This window comes from Toxorhynchites rutilus, chromosome 3, assembly GCF_029784135.1.
Source record: "Toxorhynchites rutilus septentrionalis strain SRP chromosome 3, ASM2978413v1, whole genome shotgun sequence".
NCBI classification, from domain to species: Eukaryota; Metazoa; Arthropoda; class Insecta; order Diptera; family Culicidae; genus Toxorhynchites; species Toxorhynchites rutilus.
The window spans coordinates 314384834-314408743 of NC_073746.1; the positions used below are offsets into that span (position 1 = coordinate 314384834).

The following is a 23910-nucleotide window of genomic DNA, read 5'->3' on the forward strand; positions in this document are numbered from 1 at the left end:
ACAAATTAAACGTACATCTGTCAAACCGAAACGTGTTTTTGAACTTTTTATCACTAAACTTTGGTACTTCATCTTCCCAAAATCTAGAATTTTCTACCTGAAAGGCCGATATAGTTAGAGAAATTAAAGTTGATATTCAAATGCATCTTACAGTTGACCACACCCTACGTTTTCGGGATTTAACCGGACTAGAGAGTAACGAAACGTATTTCCTGTAGAGCTTTCTAGATATCAAAGCTAACATCCTATATTTTCTGCTCTGCTTCAACAGCATTTGAATTTTTCTGTTATTTTGAATCATTTTCGTTCTGATTACGTTCAGCATCCTGAAGAAATAAAGATACAAAAAATAAACAAGCAAGAACGTTGACGGCATTGAGCTTCGTATTACGAAACGGGGGAGTAGGCATGACAATATGGGTTTGCAGAAATGAAATGAACACACTTTCAAAATAAAAACTATGAATGATAATTATTTTTCCCAAATCAAATTAGTACTCCATGTAAATGAAAATCACTTGCATGCAAGTGGTGAAAAATATCATACAAAAATTATGTCTAAATATAATTTTATATTATAATGGTAAGTTTTGGTGAGAATATTTGGAAATTTATAGAAAATAGTTTAAATTAGGGTCAGAACAACGTACTTCTAGTAGGCAAACAACGCCAAGAAAAAAATTTCATACAAATTTTAATAATTGAAAACTGCCTTAGGGTCGACTGATCTGATAGAGAAGAGTTGGCCTCACACAAACTAATGTCGTATCCAGATGTCGACACCATTCCGTCGTCAACCCGAATGCAATAGATTTAAATTCCTGATTGTCAGTTTGACATGCGGTACAATGTACAACCAAAGTATGTCTGTCATGGTACGATAGTACCTGTACAACGCTGTACTCTTACAACGCAAGTACAGCTGTATGTCTGTCCCTGGTATTACGAGCGCCGCATCATCTCGCGTCACCTGGCCAATTTGCACCTTTCTATCTCTTTTTAATAGCCACAAAAACACCATCTAATAATAAACACGGATATTTTCTAAACGTACCACAGAAGAGTTACATTTTTTTTCCTGAGTGCATAATCAATGCATGCTATATTCATGTATTCGTCATCTTAGCACCGGGGAGACTCAACCAAAACAAGCCTTCGAAAACACCAAACGTCAAGAATCAATGTTATCGCAAAAACAGTCGCGAAAATGTTTAGGGAGCTCAGTTTTTTTACGCTAAATTGTATATCTTCTTTAGAAAATGGATCGTAAGCTGATCGAAAACACCTAAACGCAATTGTTTCTGGCAAACAACAATATCTACTGAAAATAGGCCGAACAAATTAATGATAAAACATCGCGATGGAAGTAATGGATATGAATTTAGAATACGACTTGGCAAAGATCTGCCGATCGTGCAGACAGGATGGAAAAATCCTACATTCAATTTTCCATACCATTGGAAACGGCGGTATAACACTCCACGAAATGATCACTAGCTGCACCCAAATGCAGGTTTGCCTTGTTGAATAGATGATTCCACAGTAGAAATATTTTGATATGGTTTCAGATTCACTACAACGACGGAATGCCCCATAATATGTGTACGGCGTGTGTTTCGGACATCAACACGGCGTACGACTTCCGCAAACGGTACGAGCAGAGTGACATGATGTTGCGTGAGTATATTTCCCGCAGGAAGGTAGAAGCTGATGGCAATGAGGGCACCGCCGGGGGCATGGTGAAGTTGGAACTGTTCGATATAAAGCCGGAGATTACCTTCGTTGAACCGGATCCACTGATCGGCGAGAAATGTTATCCGAATTCGCGGCAACCGATTATCATCCAGCAGGGGGGAAATTCTCAAATAGAGTTTGAAGGCACCGATTCGCTCATTCAACTCGACGATGGAATAATCGAGGAAATCGATGAGGACGGTGTTCTGGTGCCAGAGAGAGATGAAATGTGTGTCGAATTTGTGGACAACAGTGACGACGAGGAACTTGTCGACGGGGATGAAATTCAGAGTGATGAGGAGGCTGAAGAATTTGATTTCGAGGAGGGCAGCTTAGACGATTTGATCGAAGAGATTAGGCCGGAGAAAAGGCGAACGCGTATGCGGAAGAATAAAGATTATTCGAAAACGAAGGGTGGGAAATTTGCATGTAATTCATGCGAGAGAATTTTCGCCGACAAAAGAGGCATCACCAATCACGTGAAGCAACACGAGCCAAAAGAGCTCAAGGTGTGCACAGTATGTAATCGTGGGTTCATCACAAGCTATCACCTAACTCGGCACATGAAGATCCATGAAAATGATATACAGTGCGAGCACTGTGAAAAACAGTACTCTGCCCTAGCGTACAATGAGTACAGAGAACATATGGCAGTGGAGCATCCGGGAATGGCCCTATTGCCACAGAAGTAGGTTTAATCAATTGCATTCATTCCTTCGCATAATATACAACTTCATTTATTTTCACCTAGAAGAAGTGACAAATCCGATCGAGATTTAGCGCTCACATTGACTGCGGAAATGATTGAGGATAAAGGAAAGATGGAAGCAATCTGTAGAATTTGCGACAGCACCTTCGAGCGAATAGTAAAGCTGAGGAGCCATTTGAAAACACACGTAGATCCTAAATCATATGACAACGCAAACATTCACACAAAGCCGTATCTTTTCGAGGAGGGTTATGTGTTAGAAAACTATCTCGAGTACCTTGTGCAACAGATCTGTAAGTGGGATGTGTTACGATTCTATCAGATTGTTGAACCCGATGGCGAGGAATTGGAACTCAGCGATTCTGATTCCGAAATCGAGGACGATGGGACCCCAGTGGATGAAATTGTGCGAAGAACACATACGTGCGCACTGTGTAATCTCAGTTTTTCCCGGATAAAGTCGATAATGGAGCATGCACGCGATCAGCATCGACCGGAAGATTTACTTGGTTGCAATCATTGCGCACGAGGTTTCCCCAACACTGCACTGCTGGTGCGCCATTTGAAGCAGCAATGCGAGAATCAACACAAGAAATTTTTCTGTACATTCTGCAACGAGAAATTTATGTGGCAAACAAGCTTGAACAGACACGCCCAGCGGAAGCACAAGCCCACGAAACCGCTGTGGGAGAAACCGGAGGTTCCCAGCGAGGGCGACGATAGGGATAAGAAGTTTGTTTGTCAAGTGTGCAACAAGGGCTTTCTCCGGCTGGAACATCTAGATCGTCACATCAAAATTCACATACCGTCGGAGAAGAAATTCGAATGCACCCAGTGCCATAAGAAGTTTAATCGGAAAGATAATCTACGGTCGCACATGAAGATCCACAAGAAGGACCCGGAGATGGTGAACAAACAGAATCACCTGTGCGTGTACTGCGGTCGGGGGTTCTCCAACTCGTCAAATCTGATAGTGCATATGAGGAGGCACACCGGTGAGCGTCCGTACAAATGTGATATTTGCGATAAGGTGAGTGGAACAGTTAACATTGAGCAATTCCACGCCAAATCAGCCGAAGAACAGCAAATTTTAACTCGATCCTCTTCGATTTTATTGAAACTTGGTACATATGATAGAAGCAACCCAAAATCATATGACCATAGGGTGTATTCAAAATCATTGATCTTTCTTTAAAAAAATCCTCACTCAAAATCTAGATGTCTGATAAAAATCGGCCTGATTCTACGCGGCGTGTGAGGTGAGATGACAATTGTCACATCACCATCACGCAACTCTCCTCACTCTATTCCTACAGTCGTTTCGGATGCCGTGAGAGGTTCATTTGATGTATGTGAGAGGATGAACAGCAAGTGACAAGGCGTTCATTCTGCTGGTTGCCAAATCTGATCAAAGATGCCACATTCGCACATGTGTTCACGAATTTGCAGACATTTAACTTTTATCACAACCTTTTATTCCTGCTGCAGGCTATTTAAAATAGTGACAAAACATTATTGATTCCATATGATAAACGAAGCTGGTTAGTATGTCAGACATTAGCACATATTAAAAATATTTCAAATTTTTATCGCATATATTTGAGAAAAAACATCTGGCATCCCAGAATTTTATTTGTTTCGCTCAGAGAGGTCAGATATTTGTTTTGCTGCAGTCAGTACCGTATCTATAGATCTGATTTAACCTGGCCTGTTGTTAGTGTATCAGGACATTCTGCCGAATTTGCAGGTATTTGATTTAGATTTGGTGAAACAGTTGATTGCATCCTGTAAAGTTTAGCATTTTTGTTTGTTTTGGTCGTAGTTGCTGCTGCTCTCTGCACTCTCAGTGTTAAATTGTTGCTCTGGCTCCGGCTCGGGCATATACCACGGCTTCTGAAATGGATATGCAGTTCGGTGACGATGACTCGCGGATAGATAGATGAAACACAAGATCCATGTGATAGATATATTTTAGAGAAAATAAATAGATTTCATGAAATGAAAATAATTTCGGCGTGCTTATTCGTCCAATTGAGGAATAACAGACTCACTACCGCTTTCACAACAAAAAAAAACAAACTACTTGCAATTTGTCTCTCGTACTGTGAAAATTGAAGATAAATTGAATTTATTGATACATATAATACCATTACTATCGATTCTATACGACCCAAAAAACACTTATTATTCCTCTTCAATTTTTCATTTGTTTTCATGCACTGTCGACACCTCAAGACATGTCGACGATTGTCACCTAGAAATCCCAGTTCATGTGACAATCGTCACGTATATTTGAGAGCGGGAATAAAGTGAGAGTTCATTCAAGTGAGATTTCTCACGGCATACGCCTGGTGGAATCGCGTGACATAAGTGATTATTGTCATCTCACCTCACACGCCACGCAGAATAAGGCCGAATATGATGTTTGACAAAATTGTTGGAAAATGTATGGACTAAGGCAGAAAAAAACGTATAACTTCAAACGGCTCTATCTCGAAAATATGAGAGCTAATTGAGAGCGGATTGAAAAGATTTATTTGTTCGTTCGTTCATCAATATGTGAGCAAATACTCACAAATACTCGGCCTTATTCTGCGTGGCGTGTGAGGTGAGATGACAATTGTCACTTATGTCACGCGATTCCACCAGGCGTATGCCGTGAGAAATCTCACTTGAATGAACTCTCACTTTATTCCCGCTCTCAAATATACGTGACGATTGTCACATGAACTGGGATTTCTAGGTGACAATCGTCGACATGTCTTGAGGTGTCGACAGTGCATGAAAACAAATGAAAAAAGGAAGAGGAATAATAAGTGTTTTTTTGGGTCGTATAGAATCGATAGTAATGGTATTATATGTATCAATAAATTCAATTTATCTTCAATTTTCACAGTACGAAAGACAAATTGCAAGTAGTTTGTTTTTTTTGTGAAAGCGGTAGTGAGTCTGTTATTCCTCAATTGGACGAATAAGCACACCGAAATTATTTTCATTTCATGAAATCTATTTATTTTCTCTAAAATATATCTATCATATGGGTCTTGTGTTTCATCTATCTATCCGCGAGTCATCGTCACCGAACTGCATATCCATTTCAGAAGCCGTGGTATATGCCCGAGCCGGAGCCAGAGCAACAATTTAACACTGAGAGTGCAGAGAGCAGCAGCAACTACGACCAAAACAAACAAAAATGCTAAACTTTACAGGATGCAATCAACTGTTTCACCAAATCTAAATCAAATACCTGCAAATTCGGCAGAATGTCCTGATACACTAACAACAGGCCAGGTTAAATCAGATCTATAGATACGGTACTGACTGCAGCAAAACAAATATCTGACCTCTCTGAGCGAAACAAATAAAATTCTGGGATGCCAGATGTTTTTTCTCAAATATATGCGATAAAAATCTGAAATATTTGTAAATATGTGCTAATGTCTGACATACTGACCAGCTTCGTTTATCATATGGAATCAATAATGTTTTGTCACTATTTTAAATAGCCTGCAGCAGGAATAAAAGGTTGTGATAAAAGTTAAATGTCTACAAATTCGTGAACACATGTGCGAATGTGGCATCTCTGATCAGATTTGGCAACCAGCAGAATGAACGCCTTGTCACTTGCTGTTCATCCTCTCACATACATCAAATGAACCTCTCACGGCATCCGAAACGACTGTAGGAATAGAGTGAGGAGAGTTGCGTGATGGTGATGTGACAATTGTCATCTCACCTCACACGCCGCGTAGAATCAGGCCGACTCTTTCGGTTTTTCCTCGAAATAGGCCTCAGTTTCGGTAATCACTTCATCATCGGTCTTATATATCTTGCCAGCAAGCACTTCTTCAGGTCTGCGAACAGAAAATAGTCGCTGGGGGCCAGATCTGGAGAATACGGTGGATGCGGAAGCAATTCGAAGCCTGTTGCGCAAGCAACTGAATAGAAAGCAAATTTTCCGATTTTATAACACCCTTTATTTTCAGGATGGTATTAAATTCCTGTTAAAGGAAATAGAGTACAATTCGTATTTAAGTTTAATATTGTAGTGCATGTATTCTTAATGTAATATAATCATGTAAATATTGTAACGATATATGTTTTTATATGTGGTACAAATCATGTTTGTGTTGCAAATTTATGTGTACTTACGTTTAGTGTTTGCTTTTAATCTGTAGTAATTCTATCCGTAGTTGCACAAATAATTTGTAATTTTAGCGTGGCAATCGTAATCTGTGATGGGACGTTGTTTAGGGTTAGGTGTTGTAAGTGTTCTCAAACTTCTCTGTTTACCTGTATTCTGTATCGTATGTGACGGAATCAAAAAGGGCTAATCTTTGGGCACTGGCCAATAGAGTATTTTTACTACTTTTAAATATATAACTTTGTAGTTTATACGTAACTTTGTGATTGTATTGTTCACGTTAACTTTCGCTCACTTTTCATCTATTCTGCTTTACCTTTTGTGCGGGTGACAGTTCGTCAACCAGGGCTGGGTTTGGGTGGTTTGGCGAATCAAGGTGAAGTCTTGGCAGGTTCGTCACTCACTGAAGGGGTGTGACACTCCCCCCCGGTACGCCGCTTTCTCATAGATGGCTTACCAATACTGGAACCGACGTCTAAAATGGCAACCTTGATCGCTGGTCTCTCCAATAGTCCATGCTCCGTTTGCACTGTTACCTGTCGCACCTGATTATCGCTGGAACGAACGACCTTCACGATGCGGCCCCTCGGCCAACAGTTCCTTGGGAGGTTGTTGTCTACAATCAAGGCTAACTCGCCTACTTCGATGGGCTTTACTGGCTGGTACCATTTCGTCCTCCTGGTTAAGGTGGACAGGTATTCGGCTACCCATTTCTTCCAGAATTCGTCAGCGTACTGCTGAGACATTTTCCACGACTGTTTCAGCACAGCGGGTTTGTCGTCGAAGGCTGCTAGGCGCGCGGGTGGTAGGTTTCCCATGGCAGGAGGCTGCGGGTTTGCTCGATGGATCTTGCAGTGTTGGCAATTCTTGCGGACACGGTCGTACTCTGATCGAAGCCGGGAAATACAATACTTTAGTCTCAATTCATTAATTGCTGTCTGATGGTTCTGGTGACGGTACTTGTTGTGATAGTCAGCAATCAACAAATCAGTCACATAGTGTCGTCTCGGTAGCAGGATCGGATACTTCACAGACTCATCCAACCACTCACATGATTCGATTCGTCCCTGCATCCGTAATGCGCCATGTGGGTCGATGGTCGGACTCAGCTTGTATAACGGGCTGGTCTTTGGAATAGTGCGTTCCCAGGGCTGCTTGTTCTGGCTCGCGTCGCTCAGCAGTTGAACATCATCCGGATATGCTTGTCGTTGAACTTGGCGGTAGATGGTTTGTTCAGCCCAATTCAGTTCATCCTGGGCAAGTGGCCCTAGCTCGATGGGTAACCGGTGAGTTCGATTCTGTAGGTTCTTGATGAATCGGCGAACGAAGGCGACAGCTCTTAACAGTCGTTTCCATTTGGAGAATCGTTCGAAGGATACTAGTGGTTCCGTAATCGTGTGATGAAGAACGCTTGGACGAATCTCTTCTGCAGTTGTTCCCGGATCTCTGACCTCACCTGGCCATTCGGTTTCTGGTTTCCGCAGAAAATCTGGTCCGCAGAACCAGCGACTTGAGGGTTGCAGATCTGGTAGTCTCTGCCATTTCGTCCCCTCGTCGGCTACGTTCGCTCTGGTAGGTACCCATCTCCACTCATCTCCTCCTGTCGTTTCTAGGAGTTCGCTCACTCTAAACGCTACAAATTGGCTGTAGCGCCGGTGGTCGGACCGTATCCAACATAGCACGTCGCGGGAGTCCGTCCAAAAAACACGACGTGAGATCTTTATCCGGTGTGAGCTTGCAATACTGCCTGCTAGACGTGCTCCTACTACAGCAGCTTGCAGCTCCAATCGTGGGATCGAGAGAAATCTTAGGGGAGCTACTCTTGTCTTCGATCCGACCATGGCACATTCAGTCACTCCATTCTCTTTGAATCGGAAATAGGCAACGGCCGCGATTCCGTTCTCGCTTGCATCGCAAAAGACGTGCAGCTCAACTACGTTCGTGGACCTAGCAGATGTACTAAGTCGGTAACACCGAGGAACACTAACCCTGCATACGTCAGGAAGCACAGTAATCCAGATTGTCCACTTCTCGGCCAGCTTTCCAGTGATTTCATCGTCCCAGGCACACCCAGAACGCCAAATTTCCTGCATAAGGATTTTGAGATACATGAGGAAATTGCCGATGAGACCCATCGGATCAAATATCGCCATCAATGTCCTTAAAACTTCGCGCTTCGTAGGCATTCTGTCCCCAGACAATAGCTCCTCATCATGTTCGGTGATAACCTGAACGTAAACGTATCGTTGGTGGTGTCCCACCACATTCCAAGGACCTTCGACGTCGTTGTCTCCGAACATGTGCTCATGTCCTTCTCGGTAGTGGTGCCTTCCTGCAACGACGCTGTGACTCTGCTGGAATTTGATTGCCAGTTTCGGATCTCGAAGCCCGCTTGTGAGTGCACAAACTGCACGTCCTTGATAAGCTGTACAGCCTCCGCTTCAGTCTCCACACTGGATAGCATGTCGTCGACGTAGTGCTCATACTTGATACACTCGACCGCACGAGGGAACTGCTCAGTGAATCTATCCGCGTTCAGGTTCTTCACATAGTGCGCGCAGCTTGGAGAACATGCCGTGCCAAATGTCATGACAGCTACTACGTAAACCTCCGGATCTTCGTTGGGGTTTCCTCCGTTCCACAGGATCATTTGACTGCGTTGATCTTGCTCTCTCATTAGCACTTGAAAAAACATTTCACGTATGTCTCCAACTACAGCAATCCTAAATTCACGAAACTTAAACAACACCGTAAGTAATGATACCAGTTGGTCCGGTCCCGTTAGAAGGAATGAGTTTAAGGATACTCCGTTGACCTTCGCCGCCGCATCGAACACGATTCGAATCTTCCCTGGCTTGTTCGGATTGATGACCGGGAAAATCGGCAGGTACCAGTTCTTCGGTTGCCTTTCCGTCTTCTCAATCACTGAGAACTTTCGGATATAGCCCTTTTTCTCGCACTCCGTAATTTTTACACGCATTACTGCTGCTAGCTCAGGATCCTTATTCATTCTTTTCTCTAAGCACGCTAGACGCTTTGTCGCCATCGCTCGGCTATCGGGCAATTTCATTTGGTCGTATCGCCACAACAACCCAGTCTCGTAACGGTCTCCCTTCAGGCGTGTTTCGGCAGATAGAATTTTCAAAGCCCGCTCTTCGTCTTTCGAAACTGGATGTTTGGACGATCCAGATACTCCCATTGACTCAATCGAGAAAAACTCCTTCCACGCTCCGAATCGTTTTCTTCCCTTTGCTGACCTCCCGTCCAATTAAGACATAATGGATATGATGTTCCTTCTAGATCCAGTTCTTTTGCCAGACTGTGCTCCATGAAGGTTGCCGAAGACCCATCATCGAGAAAGGCAAATGTTTTCACTGCCTTTCCATTACCGAAAACTGTCACAGGTACGTACCGAAAGAGAACTTTGCTAGCCGCGTTCGAGTGAGTGTTGCAACTCTGCGCTGACGGGTTTCCATGTGTCGAAGTAGTTGGCTTGATAGCAGATTTGTTGTACCGTTTGTCATCATGCAACAATTTGCTGTGCATGAATAAACACCCATTCTTGCCACATGGTGCTTTAACTAGGCAGGCGCCGAAGTGTTTCCGCAGACATTTTCTGCACAGCTTCTGCTCCTTGATCACGGTCCAACGACCTCCGATATCCATGTTTAAAAACTTACGGCATGTCTCCAGCCCGCTGCACTCCTCAAGACATACGAGACAACCCTTCGGAATGCCCACTGAATGAGTGTTCGTTGCGATTTCTCCGCTGATACCGCCATCTGAATGGACGTTGAAGTAGTCTTCCTTTCGACCACGTCTCTCCGATTTCGTGCCACCAATGGATGGGATTGTTATGACACTAGCTGCCTCCACCAGCTTCCCAAGCCATTCTCCGAGGTCCGAGAGATTAACTCTGTCCAGTGTCTGACGGTGATACGCCCAGTTGAGCCTTATAGTTGGGGGTAATCTCTCTGTCAACTCTTGCAATAAAGCTACGTTGCAGAGGTACTCATCGAGACCCGATGCACGAATGGTAGCGCAGACGTTTTGCACAGCGACTCCAAAGTCGATCAAAGTATTCATTTTCTCTGCTTTCGGAGCTGGCATCTCTCGAATTTTGCCAACCAAAGAGTGCACGATTATCTCCGGCCTCCCAAACAGCGTTTTAAGTGTAGCGATAATACCTGGTAGGTTCGACGGATGCAGCAGTCGGAAACGCACAGTCTCCAATGCTTTCCCTTTCAGGCTTCGCTGAAGGCGTAGAAGGTTTTCTTCATCGCTATATCCACAGATCCGAGTGGAGTTTTCGTAGCTGGCGAAGAAGAGCGGCCACTCCTCAAGATTTTCGGTGAAGATTGGTAGTTCCTTACAAACGGCCTGACGCGCTGAAAGCTGACTTTGGTTTAGCAGAGAAACGCCAAATGGATTGCTGCGATGTGTTGGTTGAAATGCGTTCGCCTGAGGATTCAGTCCGGAAATTCCTTCGACTGCACCTACGTCGAAAGCCCCAAATCGCTGTAATAATCGACTTTTCTCCTCTAAATGTCTTCGTTCTAACGCTTGCTTCTCTTCCAGTGATTGAAGTTCCTGTACCAGGACATCCGCTTGATTGATACTGCTGACGTGAACTTGTGGTAGAGGATTTCCCGTTGAACTAGCTGTTGGTGCACCTCCTAGTGCAGCGGCTACGGGCTGAAGAACCTCCTTCGGTTCCCGCATTTGTCGCTCTGAAGCTGCCAATTCCTGCTCGAATTTATTTTGTTGATCTCTGAGCGCCCGCCGACGTTGATCCTCCATTTCCCGCATAGCCCGCTCATATTCCTTCTGCTGCTTCTCCATCTTCTTCCGCATTTCTGCTAACTGCCGTTGAAGATTATCATCCGGTTCGACTTCATAATTCTTCGTGTTTCCAGACTTTGGTTTGGTTCCTCCTGTGGTGGCTGGTGTTGATGTTCTGGCCGGGACTTGAGCTGCCGCTCCGATCTCGGTGCAATTCCCGCAGCTCCAATCACGATCCTGAACAGTTGAATCCTCACTCGCACACGCGAAGTGAAACCACTTTCCACACAAATCACACGCTACCATCCGACTATCATCCGGCTGTCTGCAGATCTCGCAGCTTACCCCCACTGGCGGATTATTCGCGGGAGAAACACCCCGATTTCGACCATCACTCTTTTTCGACATACCGATCTAACCTCCCGATCGCCTAAACGAATTTAGTAAGATGTTGCGCAAGCAACTGAATAGAAAGCAAATTTTCCGATTTTATAACACCCTTTATTTTCAGGATGGTATTAAATTCCTGTTAAAGGAAATAGAGTACAATTCGTATTTAAGTTTAATATTGTAGTGCATGTATTCTTAATGTAATATAATCATGTAAATATTGTAACGATATACAGTAAACATTCACTAACTGGGCGAAAAGGGAAGACCACTTATCGACATTCGCGTTTTAACTGGTCCGGCATGTTAAACGTCAAATAAAATCGAGGGAAACTTCAATGAATTGTTTGATTCGTATTGTTCCTGTAATTGGATAAACAAAAGGATTCCAATGGAAGTTTCGCATTGAGTGCAACAACAGGTATGACATATGATTTGAGAAAATTATTTTTCTTTAGTTTAATCAATGTTTTTGTCGTGCGAATTAATGTCAATTTTCATAACATTTAAAATTACATTCGAATGCCCCTCACAGCAAATCTTCCATTTGAATATGGCGTCGATTGTTTACGAAATTCTGCTTTTTAACTGGTCCAAAAACCAGTTAACGTTCGCCCAGTTAAACAGCAGACCAGTTAAACCACGACCAGTTAGCGAACGATTACTGTATGTTTTTATATGTGGTACAAATCATGTTTGTGTTGCAAATTTATGTGTACTTACGTTTAGTGTTTGCTTTTAATCTGTAGTAATTCTATCCGTAGTTGCACAAATAATTTGTAATTTTAGCGTGGCAATCGTAATCTGTGATGGGACGTTGTTTAGGGTTAGGTGTTGTAAGTGTTCTCAAACTTCTCTGTTTACCTGTATTCTGTATCGTATGTGACGGAATCAAAAAGGGCTAATCTCTGGGCACTGGCCAATAGAGTATTTTTACTACTTTTAAATATATAACTTTGTAATTTATACGTAACTTTGTGATTGTATTGTTCACGTTAACTTTCGCTCACTTTTCATCTATTCTGCTTTACCTTTTGTGCGGGTGACAGTTCGTCAACCAGGGCTGGGTTCGGGTGGTTTGGCGAATCCTGTTTTTGTTTTAATAAAAAAATATCTCAATAAATTTCCTATGTAAAAATTAAAGACCTGGTCCTACGTCAAACAACTTTATAAGTTAAACAATTTCATTGAGCTTAAACATAACAATAATACAGACATTGTACTAAAATGAAAGGTAGGTAAATGACTGGATTAAGCGTACCATCTGTACTCAGCGTACCTGCAGGCAAAAATAGACCCCATTCGTGGTCCTTAGCTTCCTGTCCAGTATCTCCTATCCCTACCTCCCCGTGTTGCTGGCTGGGGTACGAGTAACCACTGTGAAGATCGGGTAACCAACCCCGGTGGGATCTTCGGTGCTAGGATGACGATAATGAAGAATTCTACGTGCAGCTAGAGCGTGAATACGATCGCTGCCCAAAACACGACATCAAAATCGTCATCGGTGATTTGAACGCTCAGGTCGGCCAAGAGGAGGAGTTCAGACCGGTAATTGGCAGGTTTAGCGCCCATTAGAGAATCAACGAAAAAGCCTTAGGACTTATCGACTTCGCTGTCTCCAAGAATATGCCCATACGTAGCACTTTCTTCCAGCACAGCCTCCAATACCTTTACACCTAGAGATCACCACAGCAAACAGAAACACAAATTGACCACGTTTTGATCGACGGTCGGCACTTCTCGCATATCATCGACGTCAGAGCCTATCGTGGCGCTAACATCGATTCAGACCACTACCTGGTGATGGTCAAGCTGCGTTTTAAACTGGCAGTCATTAATAACATCAGACACCAGCGCTCACCAAGGTACCACCTACGACGACTCCAGGAGCCGAACGTTGCAGCAACATACTCCCAGCGTCTTGAAACTGCGTTACTGCGTTGAAAGCAACAATTTGCAGGACAGCAGAGACCGTCATCGGGTATGAACAACAAGGACAAAGGGGCGTATGTATGCTGTCTGCCTCGCTATTATCCTTACGGTTGTCCTCTCGTTGTGTCCCTTTTCACCTTCTGTCGGTCGTAAATTCAGTGCGCTGCGCTGAGCGGTGGACTAAACAGGCGCGGAGTATGGACGATACTTGAAGATAGCTCACAAACGCTTGGTGTTTTCGAACGCCGAGTGTTCAGAACAATATACGGTGGTGTACAGGAAAACCAAGTAAGGAGAAGGAGAATGAACCACGAACTGACGCAACTCTACGGCGAACCCAGCATCCAGAAAGTCGCTAAGGCTGGACGAGTGCGATGTACAGGGCATGTTACAAGATAGCCGGACAGCAGCAGCCCTGCAAAGGTGGTGTTCGCATCGAATCCGGTAGGAACAAGAAGGAGAGCAGGCCAGCGAGCAAAGTGGTTGGACCAGGTGGAGCAGAACTTGGCAAGAATCGGTGCAGCCGGGAGTAGGAGAACTGCAGCCATGGATCGGGTTTATTGGCAAAAAGTTGTGAATCAGATCTACACCCTTATTCTTGTTTTCGTACGAGCAGAAAACGTTCGAAAGTATGCCTCATTCGCATCCTTGGTTTCGTACGAATCAAATCTATCAATCCGAACTTTCCGAACATCGCTCCCTCTAACGAATTGCCCTCTCCTCGTTTTCGTACGAATGTGTTTTTTCGCCTGTTAGTCAAACGCTACTGTTGAGTTGCGAATCGGATCAAGCGTAGAAGAAAATTCAATGAATGCTTATGCTGTGGTGTATTGAGATGATGTGGTATGTGAAAATACTTCTACTCAAATTGATTTCTGATCTCATTTAATTGCAGTGTAAATTTCTATAGAAGCAGAAAGAAATAGACTTGATTTTTCATCTAACAAATATTTTTTATTTCGCTGCCGGAGAAATCATTTGGTCGTCGAGGATGAAGTAGATTTCTAATCGTTGGTGTTGAACAGATGAGCAATAGTGACTTTAGAGTTTGATTTTCATTTGATTCGAATGATTTTCAATGTTTATCCTAAGCCGTTGAATCCAAACCAGGTAACAGGTTTAATCCGTCTTGACATGTTGGTTCTTAAAGTTACGTTACATTCAATCTAGTATAGAAAGAATTGAGTGATTGAGGATTAAGAAGATGAGTAATGTAGATTATTCATATTTCATTTCGTTTTATTTTTGTGATATAATGCAGGTCTCAGTAAGTCCTCGCGTTATAGTCGCTGCCATTCTCCTAGTATTGATATCATTTTTCGCAGTACAATTGCCCATGTTGCTGCAACCCGGAAGACACTCGCTTAACATGTTCGTCGCCCCATCAGTAATACACAGTAATCATTCGCTAACGGGACTTTCATCAACTACTTTAACAGGGCGTGCATTAACTGGGCCACAAAGCAGTTATGTATCAATGATAGACGTCATCTTCATCATCATTTTAAGTACTGCGTTTGCTGTTTTGTAGCCCTGTTAGCGAGTAAAATTCCATAATTGGGTTGATTCCGCGACCCAGCTAACGAAAGCTCACTGTATAGGTGACACTTCCATCGTTGCTTTGATGAAATCTTGCATGAAATTTCAGTGATGCATGAAATCTTGGATCTGATTATTTCGACATTCTTACTTACGAAAAAAGTCTCGTTTGAACGGATTCATACGAAACCAATGATACCTTCTCCGAACGTGTTCGAATCAGAGCGTTCGAACGAATAAGGGTGCTAATCTCTCAATGGGATGTAGAATCATTGTGAATAAAAAAATTTAAAAAATGTACTAACAGCTAAACATAATTAGGAAAGTAGCAGTTAGCAGTTATCACACCCATTCCTTACCTAATCTAGGGCGTTGATGAGACTAAAATTTAATCGTGGGATTTCCATTCAAAATTTACAAAACAAAATCGAAGGAGGGATATTATGAAATATTTAAAATTTTGATTATTAGATTCAATTTTTGAGTAAGATTGTTTAACACTGCATATAAAATGTTATTTTTCCCAATAAGTTAATTTATTTTCCAAAAACATTGTCAAACATCATATTCAATTAGACATCTGGATTTTGAGTTACGATTTTTTTAATTAAGATTTAGAATACGCCCTTATAAAAAATCATTTATAATTCATAATTATAAAAATTATTATTTTAGGTAGTTTGCTTCATAAGTATTAAGTTTCAAAAAAATCGAAGATGGTCGGGGCAGCGGCCGGTTGATTTGGCGCTTAATGGCTCCATTATCAAAAGAGGATGGGAGTGATTGAGCAAACTTGATGTTTTTCATTCTAGGGATTTCCACGGTCATCCGACCTGCAGTGCCATCGGCGAACACACACCGGAGAGAAGCCCTGTCTGTGTACCATTTGTGGGAAAGGTAATTGCAGCAAGGATAGAGACTTTGGGAGATTTTTCTTGAAACAATTATCTCTAATTGTAGGGTTCTCGCGGTCTAATAAGCTCGTGCGCCACATGAGAATTCACACTGGAACGAGGTATTTTACCATTGATTTTCCTTTGAATGTCGCTCTGACCAATGAATATATGTTCGATCCCTGCAGGCCATATTCGTGCACCTACTGTGATCGTGCATTTACCCAATCGAATGATCTCACGCTGCACATCCGGCGTCACACGGGTGAGAAACCGTACATGTGTGGCATTTGCAACGAACGCTTCATCCAAGGAACAGCTCTCAAGGCTCATCAACGCATCACCGGTCATTTCGATGACGGCAGCAGCCAACCGGAACGGTTCGCTAGTATCAGTGTCAATAATCCGAACCGGCTTGGGATCAATGGGCCAAAAGCGGTGCGCCAGAACTCCTCTGCTAACGCCGATGGCGTTCCCAAGGCAGTCAAACCAGTCAAATCTCGGAAAAAAGCAACCCCAGCAGCGTCTCGATTGACGCAAGCATCACAGATCGCCAACACCGAAGTCCCACACCAACAACAGTCACCTCCATCAGCACCTCCCGCTGCAGTTTCGTCTGGTTCCGCCGCTAATTCGGCGCCTCCCTCGCCAGATGACAGCAGCTCTCCCACCGGCAGACTATCCCTTCATAGCCTCACTGGGCCACCTCACGGATATGTTCCGGTACCGCCGTACATTATGCAAAATTATGACCTCGCGTCAACGGGTCTGTTCTCGCAGAGTTTTGGGCCGCAGTGAAAATAATGGTACGCACTAATCACTCTCTCTCTCTATAAATGTTCATCTTGTAAGACTGTTGAAGTAAGGACTTTTGGATTGTGAATAAACAAAACTACGGCGCTAGTTGTGTATCTTAAATATGTTCTGAAATGCATTAACTGTTGGAAGAAAGCGAACGTATTGTATTTGAATATCCTAGATTAGCAACAAAGCGTAAATTTATACTGCTTCGTAAGCGACTATACGGTTCATTTATTGTTGCATTATTGTAATTAATATTTTGAACCAGCCAATGGACTGAGTGATCGGAAATATGATAGCTCTCTAACATATTTGCTTTACTCGTTGTTCGTTGATGTGACATGTAGGATAAGTTTACTTTTTATTTTTATTTTTTATTATTTGTCATAACTCTTCCTAAATTACTACTATTAAAGCTAATGAGGGATATTTCTTCTGACCTTTTCGTATGCTTGTTTTCGATTGAACTCGATTGGCTCAGTATTATGTTCATACTACTGTTTATCAAACATTACCTTAGATTCCATTCAAACTGAATCTTCGTTCGAAATCTCTTCAAATAGGAATGCAATTCGAACAGGATCTTCAGTAAGGGGTGTTTATACAGAGTGGATACGTGAAAGTTCAGCGTTGATCGAATTTGATTGGGATTTTTGATACCTCGTATGTTTTCCAAGTTAGGTTAGTTAGTTTCATTTAATTTCAATCCGGAATCACTATTCATTTTAGAGCAGCAGTCATAGTGAGCATATCTGAAAGTTTTTGGCAGCAAATTGTCTGGAAATCTGTATCTGTTGACAGTGAAAATTTCACATTGATCCGTTTTGTTGTGCAGGATGGAAGCCGAGAGAAGAAATTTGATTTTGAACAACCACATTAAACATCCGACCACCTGACCACTACTAAAATCGCTAAATCGACCGTGTATGATCTGATGAAACGTTATAATGGTCCTACAAGAGTTGTTCCGATGGATCAGAGGACACATCTTAGGCGAATTTATGATCGGAAACTGAGGTTGAATGTATTGAGAACAATTAAGGCAAATCGTGACTGTCGGACTACGACATCGCCAAAAACACTGCTCCAACTAAAGTACCATCCAGAGAATCCGTATGCGAGAAGGTTGTCGTTATTTCCGTGCCTGCAAGCAACCAAACAGGATGCTGAAGCAAAATATGATGGCCAGAAGACGCGCTCGAAAGTTGTACAATAAGGTTTTGACGAAGTATGAAGGATATATGCTGATGGTGGCGAAGCGTACGTGAAGATGCATTTTGGACAGCTCCCAGGCCTGAAACACTATAAAGTTCGTTTTCGCTGTTAAATTTGCCAGAAAGTTCTTGATTTGGCAAGGGATTTGCAACTGTGGACAGAAAACCAAGATTCTCGTCACAAACAAGACCTTGGACTCGAAAATGTATAGGGAAGAGTGTCTACAGAAACGTCAATTCCTCTTAAATACTTCAAAGAAGAAATTCAAATACCTTGAACAATCTCGGATGCACTTGAATGTGGCCCGGGATCGTCGATGAATGAAACAACTCTATGGTTTAGCGTCCAGCATAGCCGAAGACATAACCAGAGAGGGCCTAGCCAAAACAATAATAGGTCATGGAGAGGCCGAGGAAACCGACTCCTGACCAATCAATGCAGTTGTTGACTCCTGAACTCCTAAACAATTGATTGACGAAATGTTATTCCACTTCTGTTCCTTCGAGAACAACAGTTTATCGGTGGTTTAGTGAATTTAAAACGGGCCGTACAAGCACCGCAGATGCACCTCACTCTGGAAGGCCAAAAGAGGCTACGAATCCAGAAATCGTAAAACAAATGCATTAACTCGTTTTGAACGAGCGTAAAGTGTAGGTACGCGAGTTAGGCGAGACATGAAAAAGCTATCCGCGCGATGGGTGCCCCGTTTGCTGACCGTCGACCAAAAACAGCGGCGAGTTGTTGAAGAGTAATTGAGTGGACTTCTTTCAACGTTTTGTGATAATGGATGAAACGTGGATGCATTGCCAGACTCCTGAGCCAAATAGGCAGTCTGCAGAATGGCACTGAGACATATTTCGAAGACTTAGACGTTTCGTACTACAGAATGGGAATCGAAATGTTGTAAACTCGCTATACCACGTGTATTGCCGGACTCGCTAGCTAAGGTGGGCGCTTCAGAAGGCACACTTTTTGAATGGTAAATTGTTTATAATGATTTTTTTCACATTCCTCGTTAGCACACACTCGTTAGTTGGCAGCGCATTTGGAGTGAAGATGAGTTTTGTCGTTGGTTACACACGATTATCCCTAAGGTCTCAACGAATGCATGGTTCAAGGGATTGAATGTAGGTCGTGATTTCATTCGCGTGATATCTCGGCTTATGTCCAATCACTACAACCTAAACGCGCATCTTTATCGCATTGGGCTCGCAGCAAACAATCTTTGTGATTGTGGCGATGGTTACCTCGACATCGAGCATGTTGTCTAGTCGTGTATCCGGTTCATTGGCCCCTCAATAGGTAGTATCTCGTGTCGGCCACACATACAGAGCATTGGAGGTTGCAACGTTCCAAATAAGACAATACGATGTAATACTAACCTCGAGACAACCGCGAGTAATCGGTTACATATTACTAACATAGTCATAAGGCAAAAATTGTCGAAATATTGAACTCCCGGCCCCGTGAAGCTAACGCCATATGAGCCTCAATAAAAATATATATTTTGGGAAAAAAGTGTATTGTCCTCGAAGGACACTATGTTGCGGAATAAATACAGTTTTGCCCAAAAAACTATTGTTTCCATTAACAACTCCAGGGCTTTTCAGCCTATGTGGTATCTAGATGACATCATTATTTTGGGTAAAACACTCCAAGAACATGACCAAAATCTAATCTCAGTTTTCCCAAGATAAAGAGATGTAAATCTGAGACTGAATCCAAACAAAATGCAATTTTTTGAAAGAAGAATTACTGTATATAGGGCATTATATCTCTGCGGTAGGTATCAGGCCAGATCATGCGTAAATAGAAGCAGTGAATAACTGACCTTCTGATGCCTTCTAAGACAGATGAAATCGAAAGATTAGTAGCTTTTGCGAATTATTATCGCAAACATATAAAAGACATCGCAAAACTATATGAATCCCTGAACAAACTGACAAGCAAAGACGTAAAATTTGAATGGAGTGAAAAAGGTAAAAAATCGTTCGACGATCTGAAACAATGTTTCATCAATCCTCATGTCCAAGACTTCCCAGATTTCATGAATCCATGTACTAATGGACGTATGAAGACCTATGAATTAACAAATCACAACCACCAGAACTGGGAACAATACAATATAATGCGTGCGGTTCAAAGTTGTATACAGTCATCAAAAGTGTAGCATGATACAGTGGATATTGACAGATTCCCAAACACTGGTATTGTACAAAGTCTAGAAATTGAGCTCAGTATTCACTCAAGCCAAAAGACTTTGAACGCTGCTTTTCGCAGCGTCCAACAACTGCCCCAAAAGGAGAATAGGAAGAGTTATGTTGAATCGTGATGAAAGTTGGAAAGTTCATCCCCCAATACAACTTAAGGCGCAAAAAACCGCGATGTGCGTCCGGTCATGTCTCCCTTTCAACGGTCGAGTCGGACAACGGACCACTTCGAATTGAATTTACTATGAACTCCAACCTATCGAAATCATTACCGCGGAACGTTAACACTCTAGCAATTGTTGCAAATGTTCTGAGACATAGCAAAATGATATTTCTGCACGACAACGCTTGTCCGTATGTTACGAAAGTCGCCAAGGAAACGTTAGAGACGTCTCACTTGTTCCCGTCGGAAAGCAATTTCTCTTCCACTGGCTACATTTGGACGATGCCGGATAGAGATTATTGCTGTAGAATAAACGTCCTTTCTGTTCGTCATATAATAGTTATAACTTCACCCCACAGCTCACGGTATGGTACACATGAAATGCCTCACATTTCCATCTATTAACCATTCATTCTTCGAGGTAATCTCCGCCTTCACGTTTCCACACTGTACATCTTTAGTAGTTTTATGGGGAAATCGATTAGATTAGATACCTAAGAATATAACAACCTTGGTTTGCCTCCAAACAAGTATAGCCTATGAACTTTATCAATTTATCAGTGAAGTAATTACGATATGTAAATCTTATTTCAAAGCCTTCGTCATTCTTTATTGTATTGTTTTCTTAACTTGCAGTTCACGGCTGGAGCATATACTTCTGTGTATTCACCAGATGTTACAAGAATTGATTAATTTATTTCCTGGGACCAACGATCAAAAATGGATGTTTCTATCAAAAATATTCCCTTCGAGGATCAAAAAACTTTGTGTACAAAAATTAGACCCCGTTGAAAGTGTGAAGCTCTCGACAAGCTATCGCTACTAATTTGATTCTACATATGTAAAAAAGCTTTCTCTACCATTTTATTTTGTTTCTTTTGCTTCTATCCGGGTGCAAAAAGCAACCAACATTTTATAATAGTGATTCAAAAAAACCGAAATGTTTGCTACCTCTGAGGCATGTTAGTTTTTTTTTGTTATTTGGAAAATACTTTAATCGAACTACAGCATAACTGATTGTCTCTAGTGTTTCCGATTGAGTGCAAGCATTTGCACGGTTACTGTAAAAATATGGAAGAGAGAGTGTGATCTGACATTCTAGTGTTAAATTAAAGCAATAGTTTTACATTTTGTAGAACCAATTTCCTCCAAAAAGGACAACTGGATTATTCAGCTCCCATTCGCTTTTTTTTTTGTTATTATTTTTGTTTATTACACAACCACCGTGTTTGGTGAATACTTTTTACTTATAAACATATTGAAACTCCTACTGAGACAAGCTCCTGTAACGTTGTCATTTTAAAGCTGAGAGTTGGTTCAATCGATCGATAGATTTTTCACTTAGTTTTTTTTTTAACTTCATTTAAACAAAATAAGAATTCCTATCTGCTAATTAAGGGTGTATTTGAACACATGATCAAGATACTCAATTGTGATAAACAGCGAACGAGCATCCTTTGGATCCCGCCTGCAGATGAACTTACCTGTGATCACTTGCCCCTCCTTCACCGGAATTGGTTCTTCGACGTAGAAAATGGTTTGCTTCCAGTGAGTTGGTTTTGTGTAGGGAGAAGTAGAGAACTCTACGTGTACCGGCAGTTCAAAGAATGTGTCAAAGTATCCAACCAGAGCTGTAAGCTTGCAGGTCCGCTTCGCTGTCAATTCGAAATCGTAACTAAAATTTGGACAATTGACGTCCACCTCCATGAGGTCGAAATTAGCGATTATATTCGCATTCGTGATGATGTGCTCTGGCTTGCACACCTCCACTGTAGCCTCCCGTAGGACTTCCTTCTTCATGCATGACATGTCGAATCCATACACATTTTTCCAGAAACCAATGAATTCATCGTGACGCTCAACGTCACCATAACCTACTAGGCTGATGTTACATCTGTTCGGCAGAATGAAGCCACCCTCCTTCAAATACTGCTTTCGCGCATATATTACACTGTCCATCATTCCTTCGAACAGAAGAAAATAGCCCATCCATTCGGAGACGATAATGTCAACCTTTTCGGCAGGCAGTTCGGTGTCCTCTAAGCGACCCTTAACAAATTTGATGTTTTCAATCTCGTTCCGTCGTACAATATCCATCGCTTGATAAATTATATCTGATTGGTCAATGGAAATCACCTCTTGTGCCCCTGCCTTAGCTGCAAACATAGATAGAATCGCAGTCCCACATCCTAAGTCCATCACTATTTTATCCTTAAAAATATCTGCGTTGTCTAGAATGGCATCTCTGTAGCTAGCAGTTCGAACATAATCCTGAAAGCAAAGAGTTACAATTTTTTCTCAAACCAATTTTGTGCCACACTCACGCTGAGCATATCATGATGAATCCCAAAATGAGAGTACGTATTGAAATAACTCTGGTCATCTTCCACGGCCACATTGCTAACACAATGCTTCAAGTCCTCTCTTATTTGCGCAATTTTCTCCTCGGGGCCCTTCTTACGGCTCGCAACATTCCTCACACTTTGCTGTTCATACAAGTTACGAAAACTGAGTTTCATTTTCTCGATATCATTCGCCGCATGCTGCAACAAGTCTTCTTTCTCTCGCAGCTGTGCGGTCAGTTCATTAATGATTCCCTGCAGCTTTCGATACTGATCCGTTGTCAGTGTAATCGTGTCACCAATTTCGTTCCCATTATCTTTGCAACGGGAGCTTCCATTACCATTCAACAGAATCTCATCCAACTCGTCCAAATCGAACATCAACCAGGTTTCGTTTGCAATCGGTTTCAAATACTTATCATCTGACCAGAACACATTTGTCTCTTCCTTGAACACAGCCGGATCGGGCATCTCCAGCCGAATATAGTTAATCATCTTGATGTACGAGTACTCATCCAAATGAAACCTTCGCCGCACCTCGCCCAAATCGAACCCGTGTCGTTCCTTAGCGTGCCGAATCGCGGTTGTCATAGTGGGAGAGATCTGTTCGCAGAACAAACACCGCACCGGGTCGTTTTGTTCTTCCGCAACCTCCCATTCGTCCGTTTCTTCGTCCTCTCCGTTGGAATCACCCCCCGTTTCCATTTCACACAGTGGAGGAGGGCAATCTGCAGGACGAAATTGACGCGTTTAAATCATGTATTTGAACGGAGTCTTCCGGTAAATTACCTTCTTCAGACATTGTTCGCCGAAATTCCCTCTGATACACAACCGATTGAAGTATCTGCACGTTTGTTTACCGAATTATCAAAAGCACAAAAATACCAAAACGGTTGCTTTTACTGCAGGATGAAAATTGAACACATACGCAGCAAGGACGATTGAAAACAAAACATGCGCGACGCACGTTCTCACATGCTTGTTGCTGTGACGCATTTTACCTCCACTCGTTTTCTGACATTGCTTTTTCGCCGAACAGAGAGAGAAGGCTCACCT

General features: G+C 42.4%; 2 protein-coding genes across 3 annotated transcripts; one reads left to right on the forward strand and one right to left on the reverse strand.

The window, feature by feature from the left end:
- The first annotated feature begins 1162 nt into the window (after positions 1 to 1162).
- LOC129776670 (zinc finger protein 271-like) lies at positions 1163 to 17066 on the forward strand. Of its 2 annotated transcripts, none has more exons than XM_055782454.1 (6): positions 1163 to 1513; positions 1569 to 2422; positions 2489 to 3473; positions 16043 to 16127; positions 16191 to 16245; positions 16312 to 17066. In XM_055782454.1, exons 1-6 carry the CDS (start codon positions 1361 to 1363, stop codon positions 16919 to 16921), a joined length of 2742 nt encoding a protein of 913 aa, XP_055638429.1. In that variant the 5' UTR covers positions 1163 to 1360; the 3' UTR covers positions 16922 to 17066. The 2 variants fall into 2 exon arrangements, with proteins under 2 accessions (XP_055638429.1, XP_055638428.1); XM_055782453.1 differs by having other exon boundaries at positions 2486 to 3473; positions 16312 to 17065.
- Positions 15840 to 23853, reverse strand: LOC129776673 (uncharacterized). The gene is made up of 3 exons (XM_055782458.1): positions 23644 to 23853; positions 22837 to 23582; positions 15840 to 22783 (listed from the first exon to the last, which is right to left on the reverse strand). Exons 1-3 carry the CDS (start codon positions 23654 to 23656, stop codon positions 21902 to 21904), a joined length of 1641 nt encoding a protein of 546 aa, XP_055638433.1. The 5' UTR covers positions 23657 to 23853; the 3' UTR covers positions 15840 to 21901.
- Between the last annotated feature and the right edge of the window lie 57 nt (positions 23854 to 23910).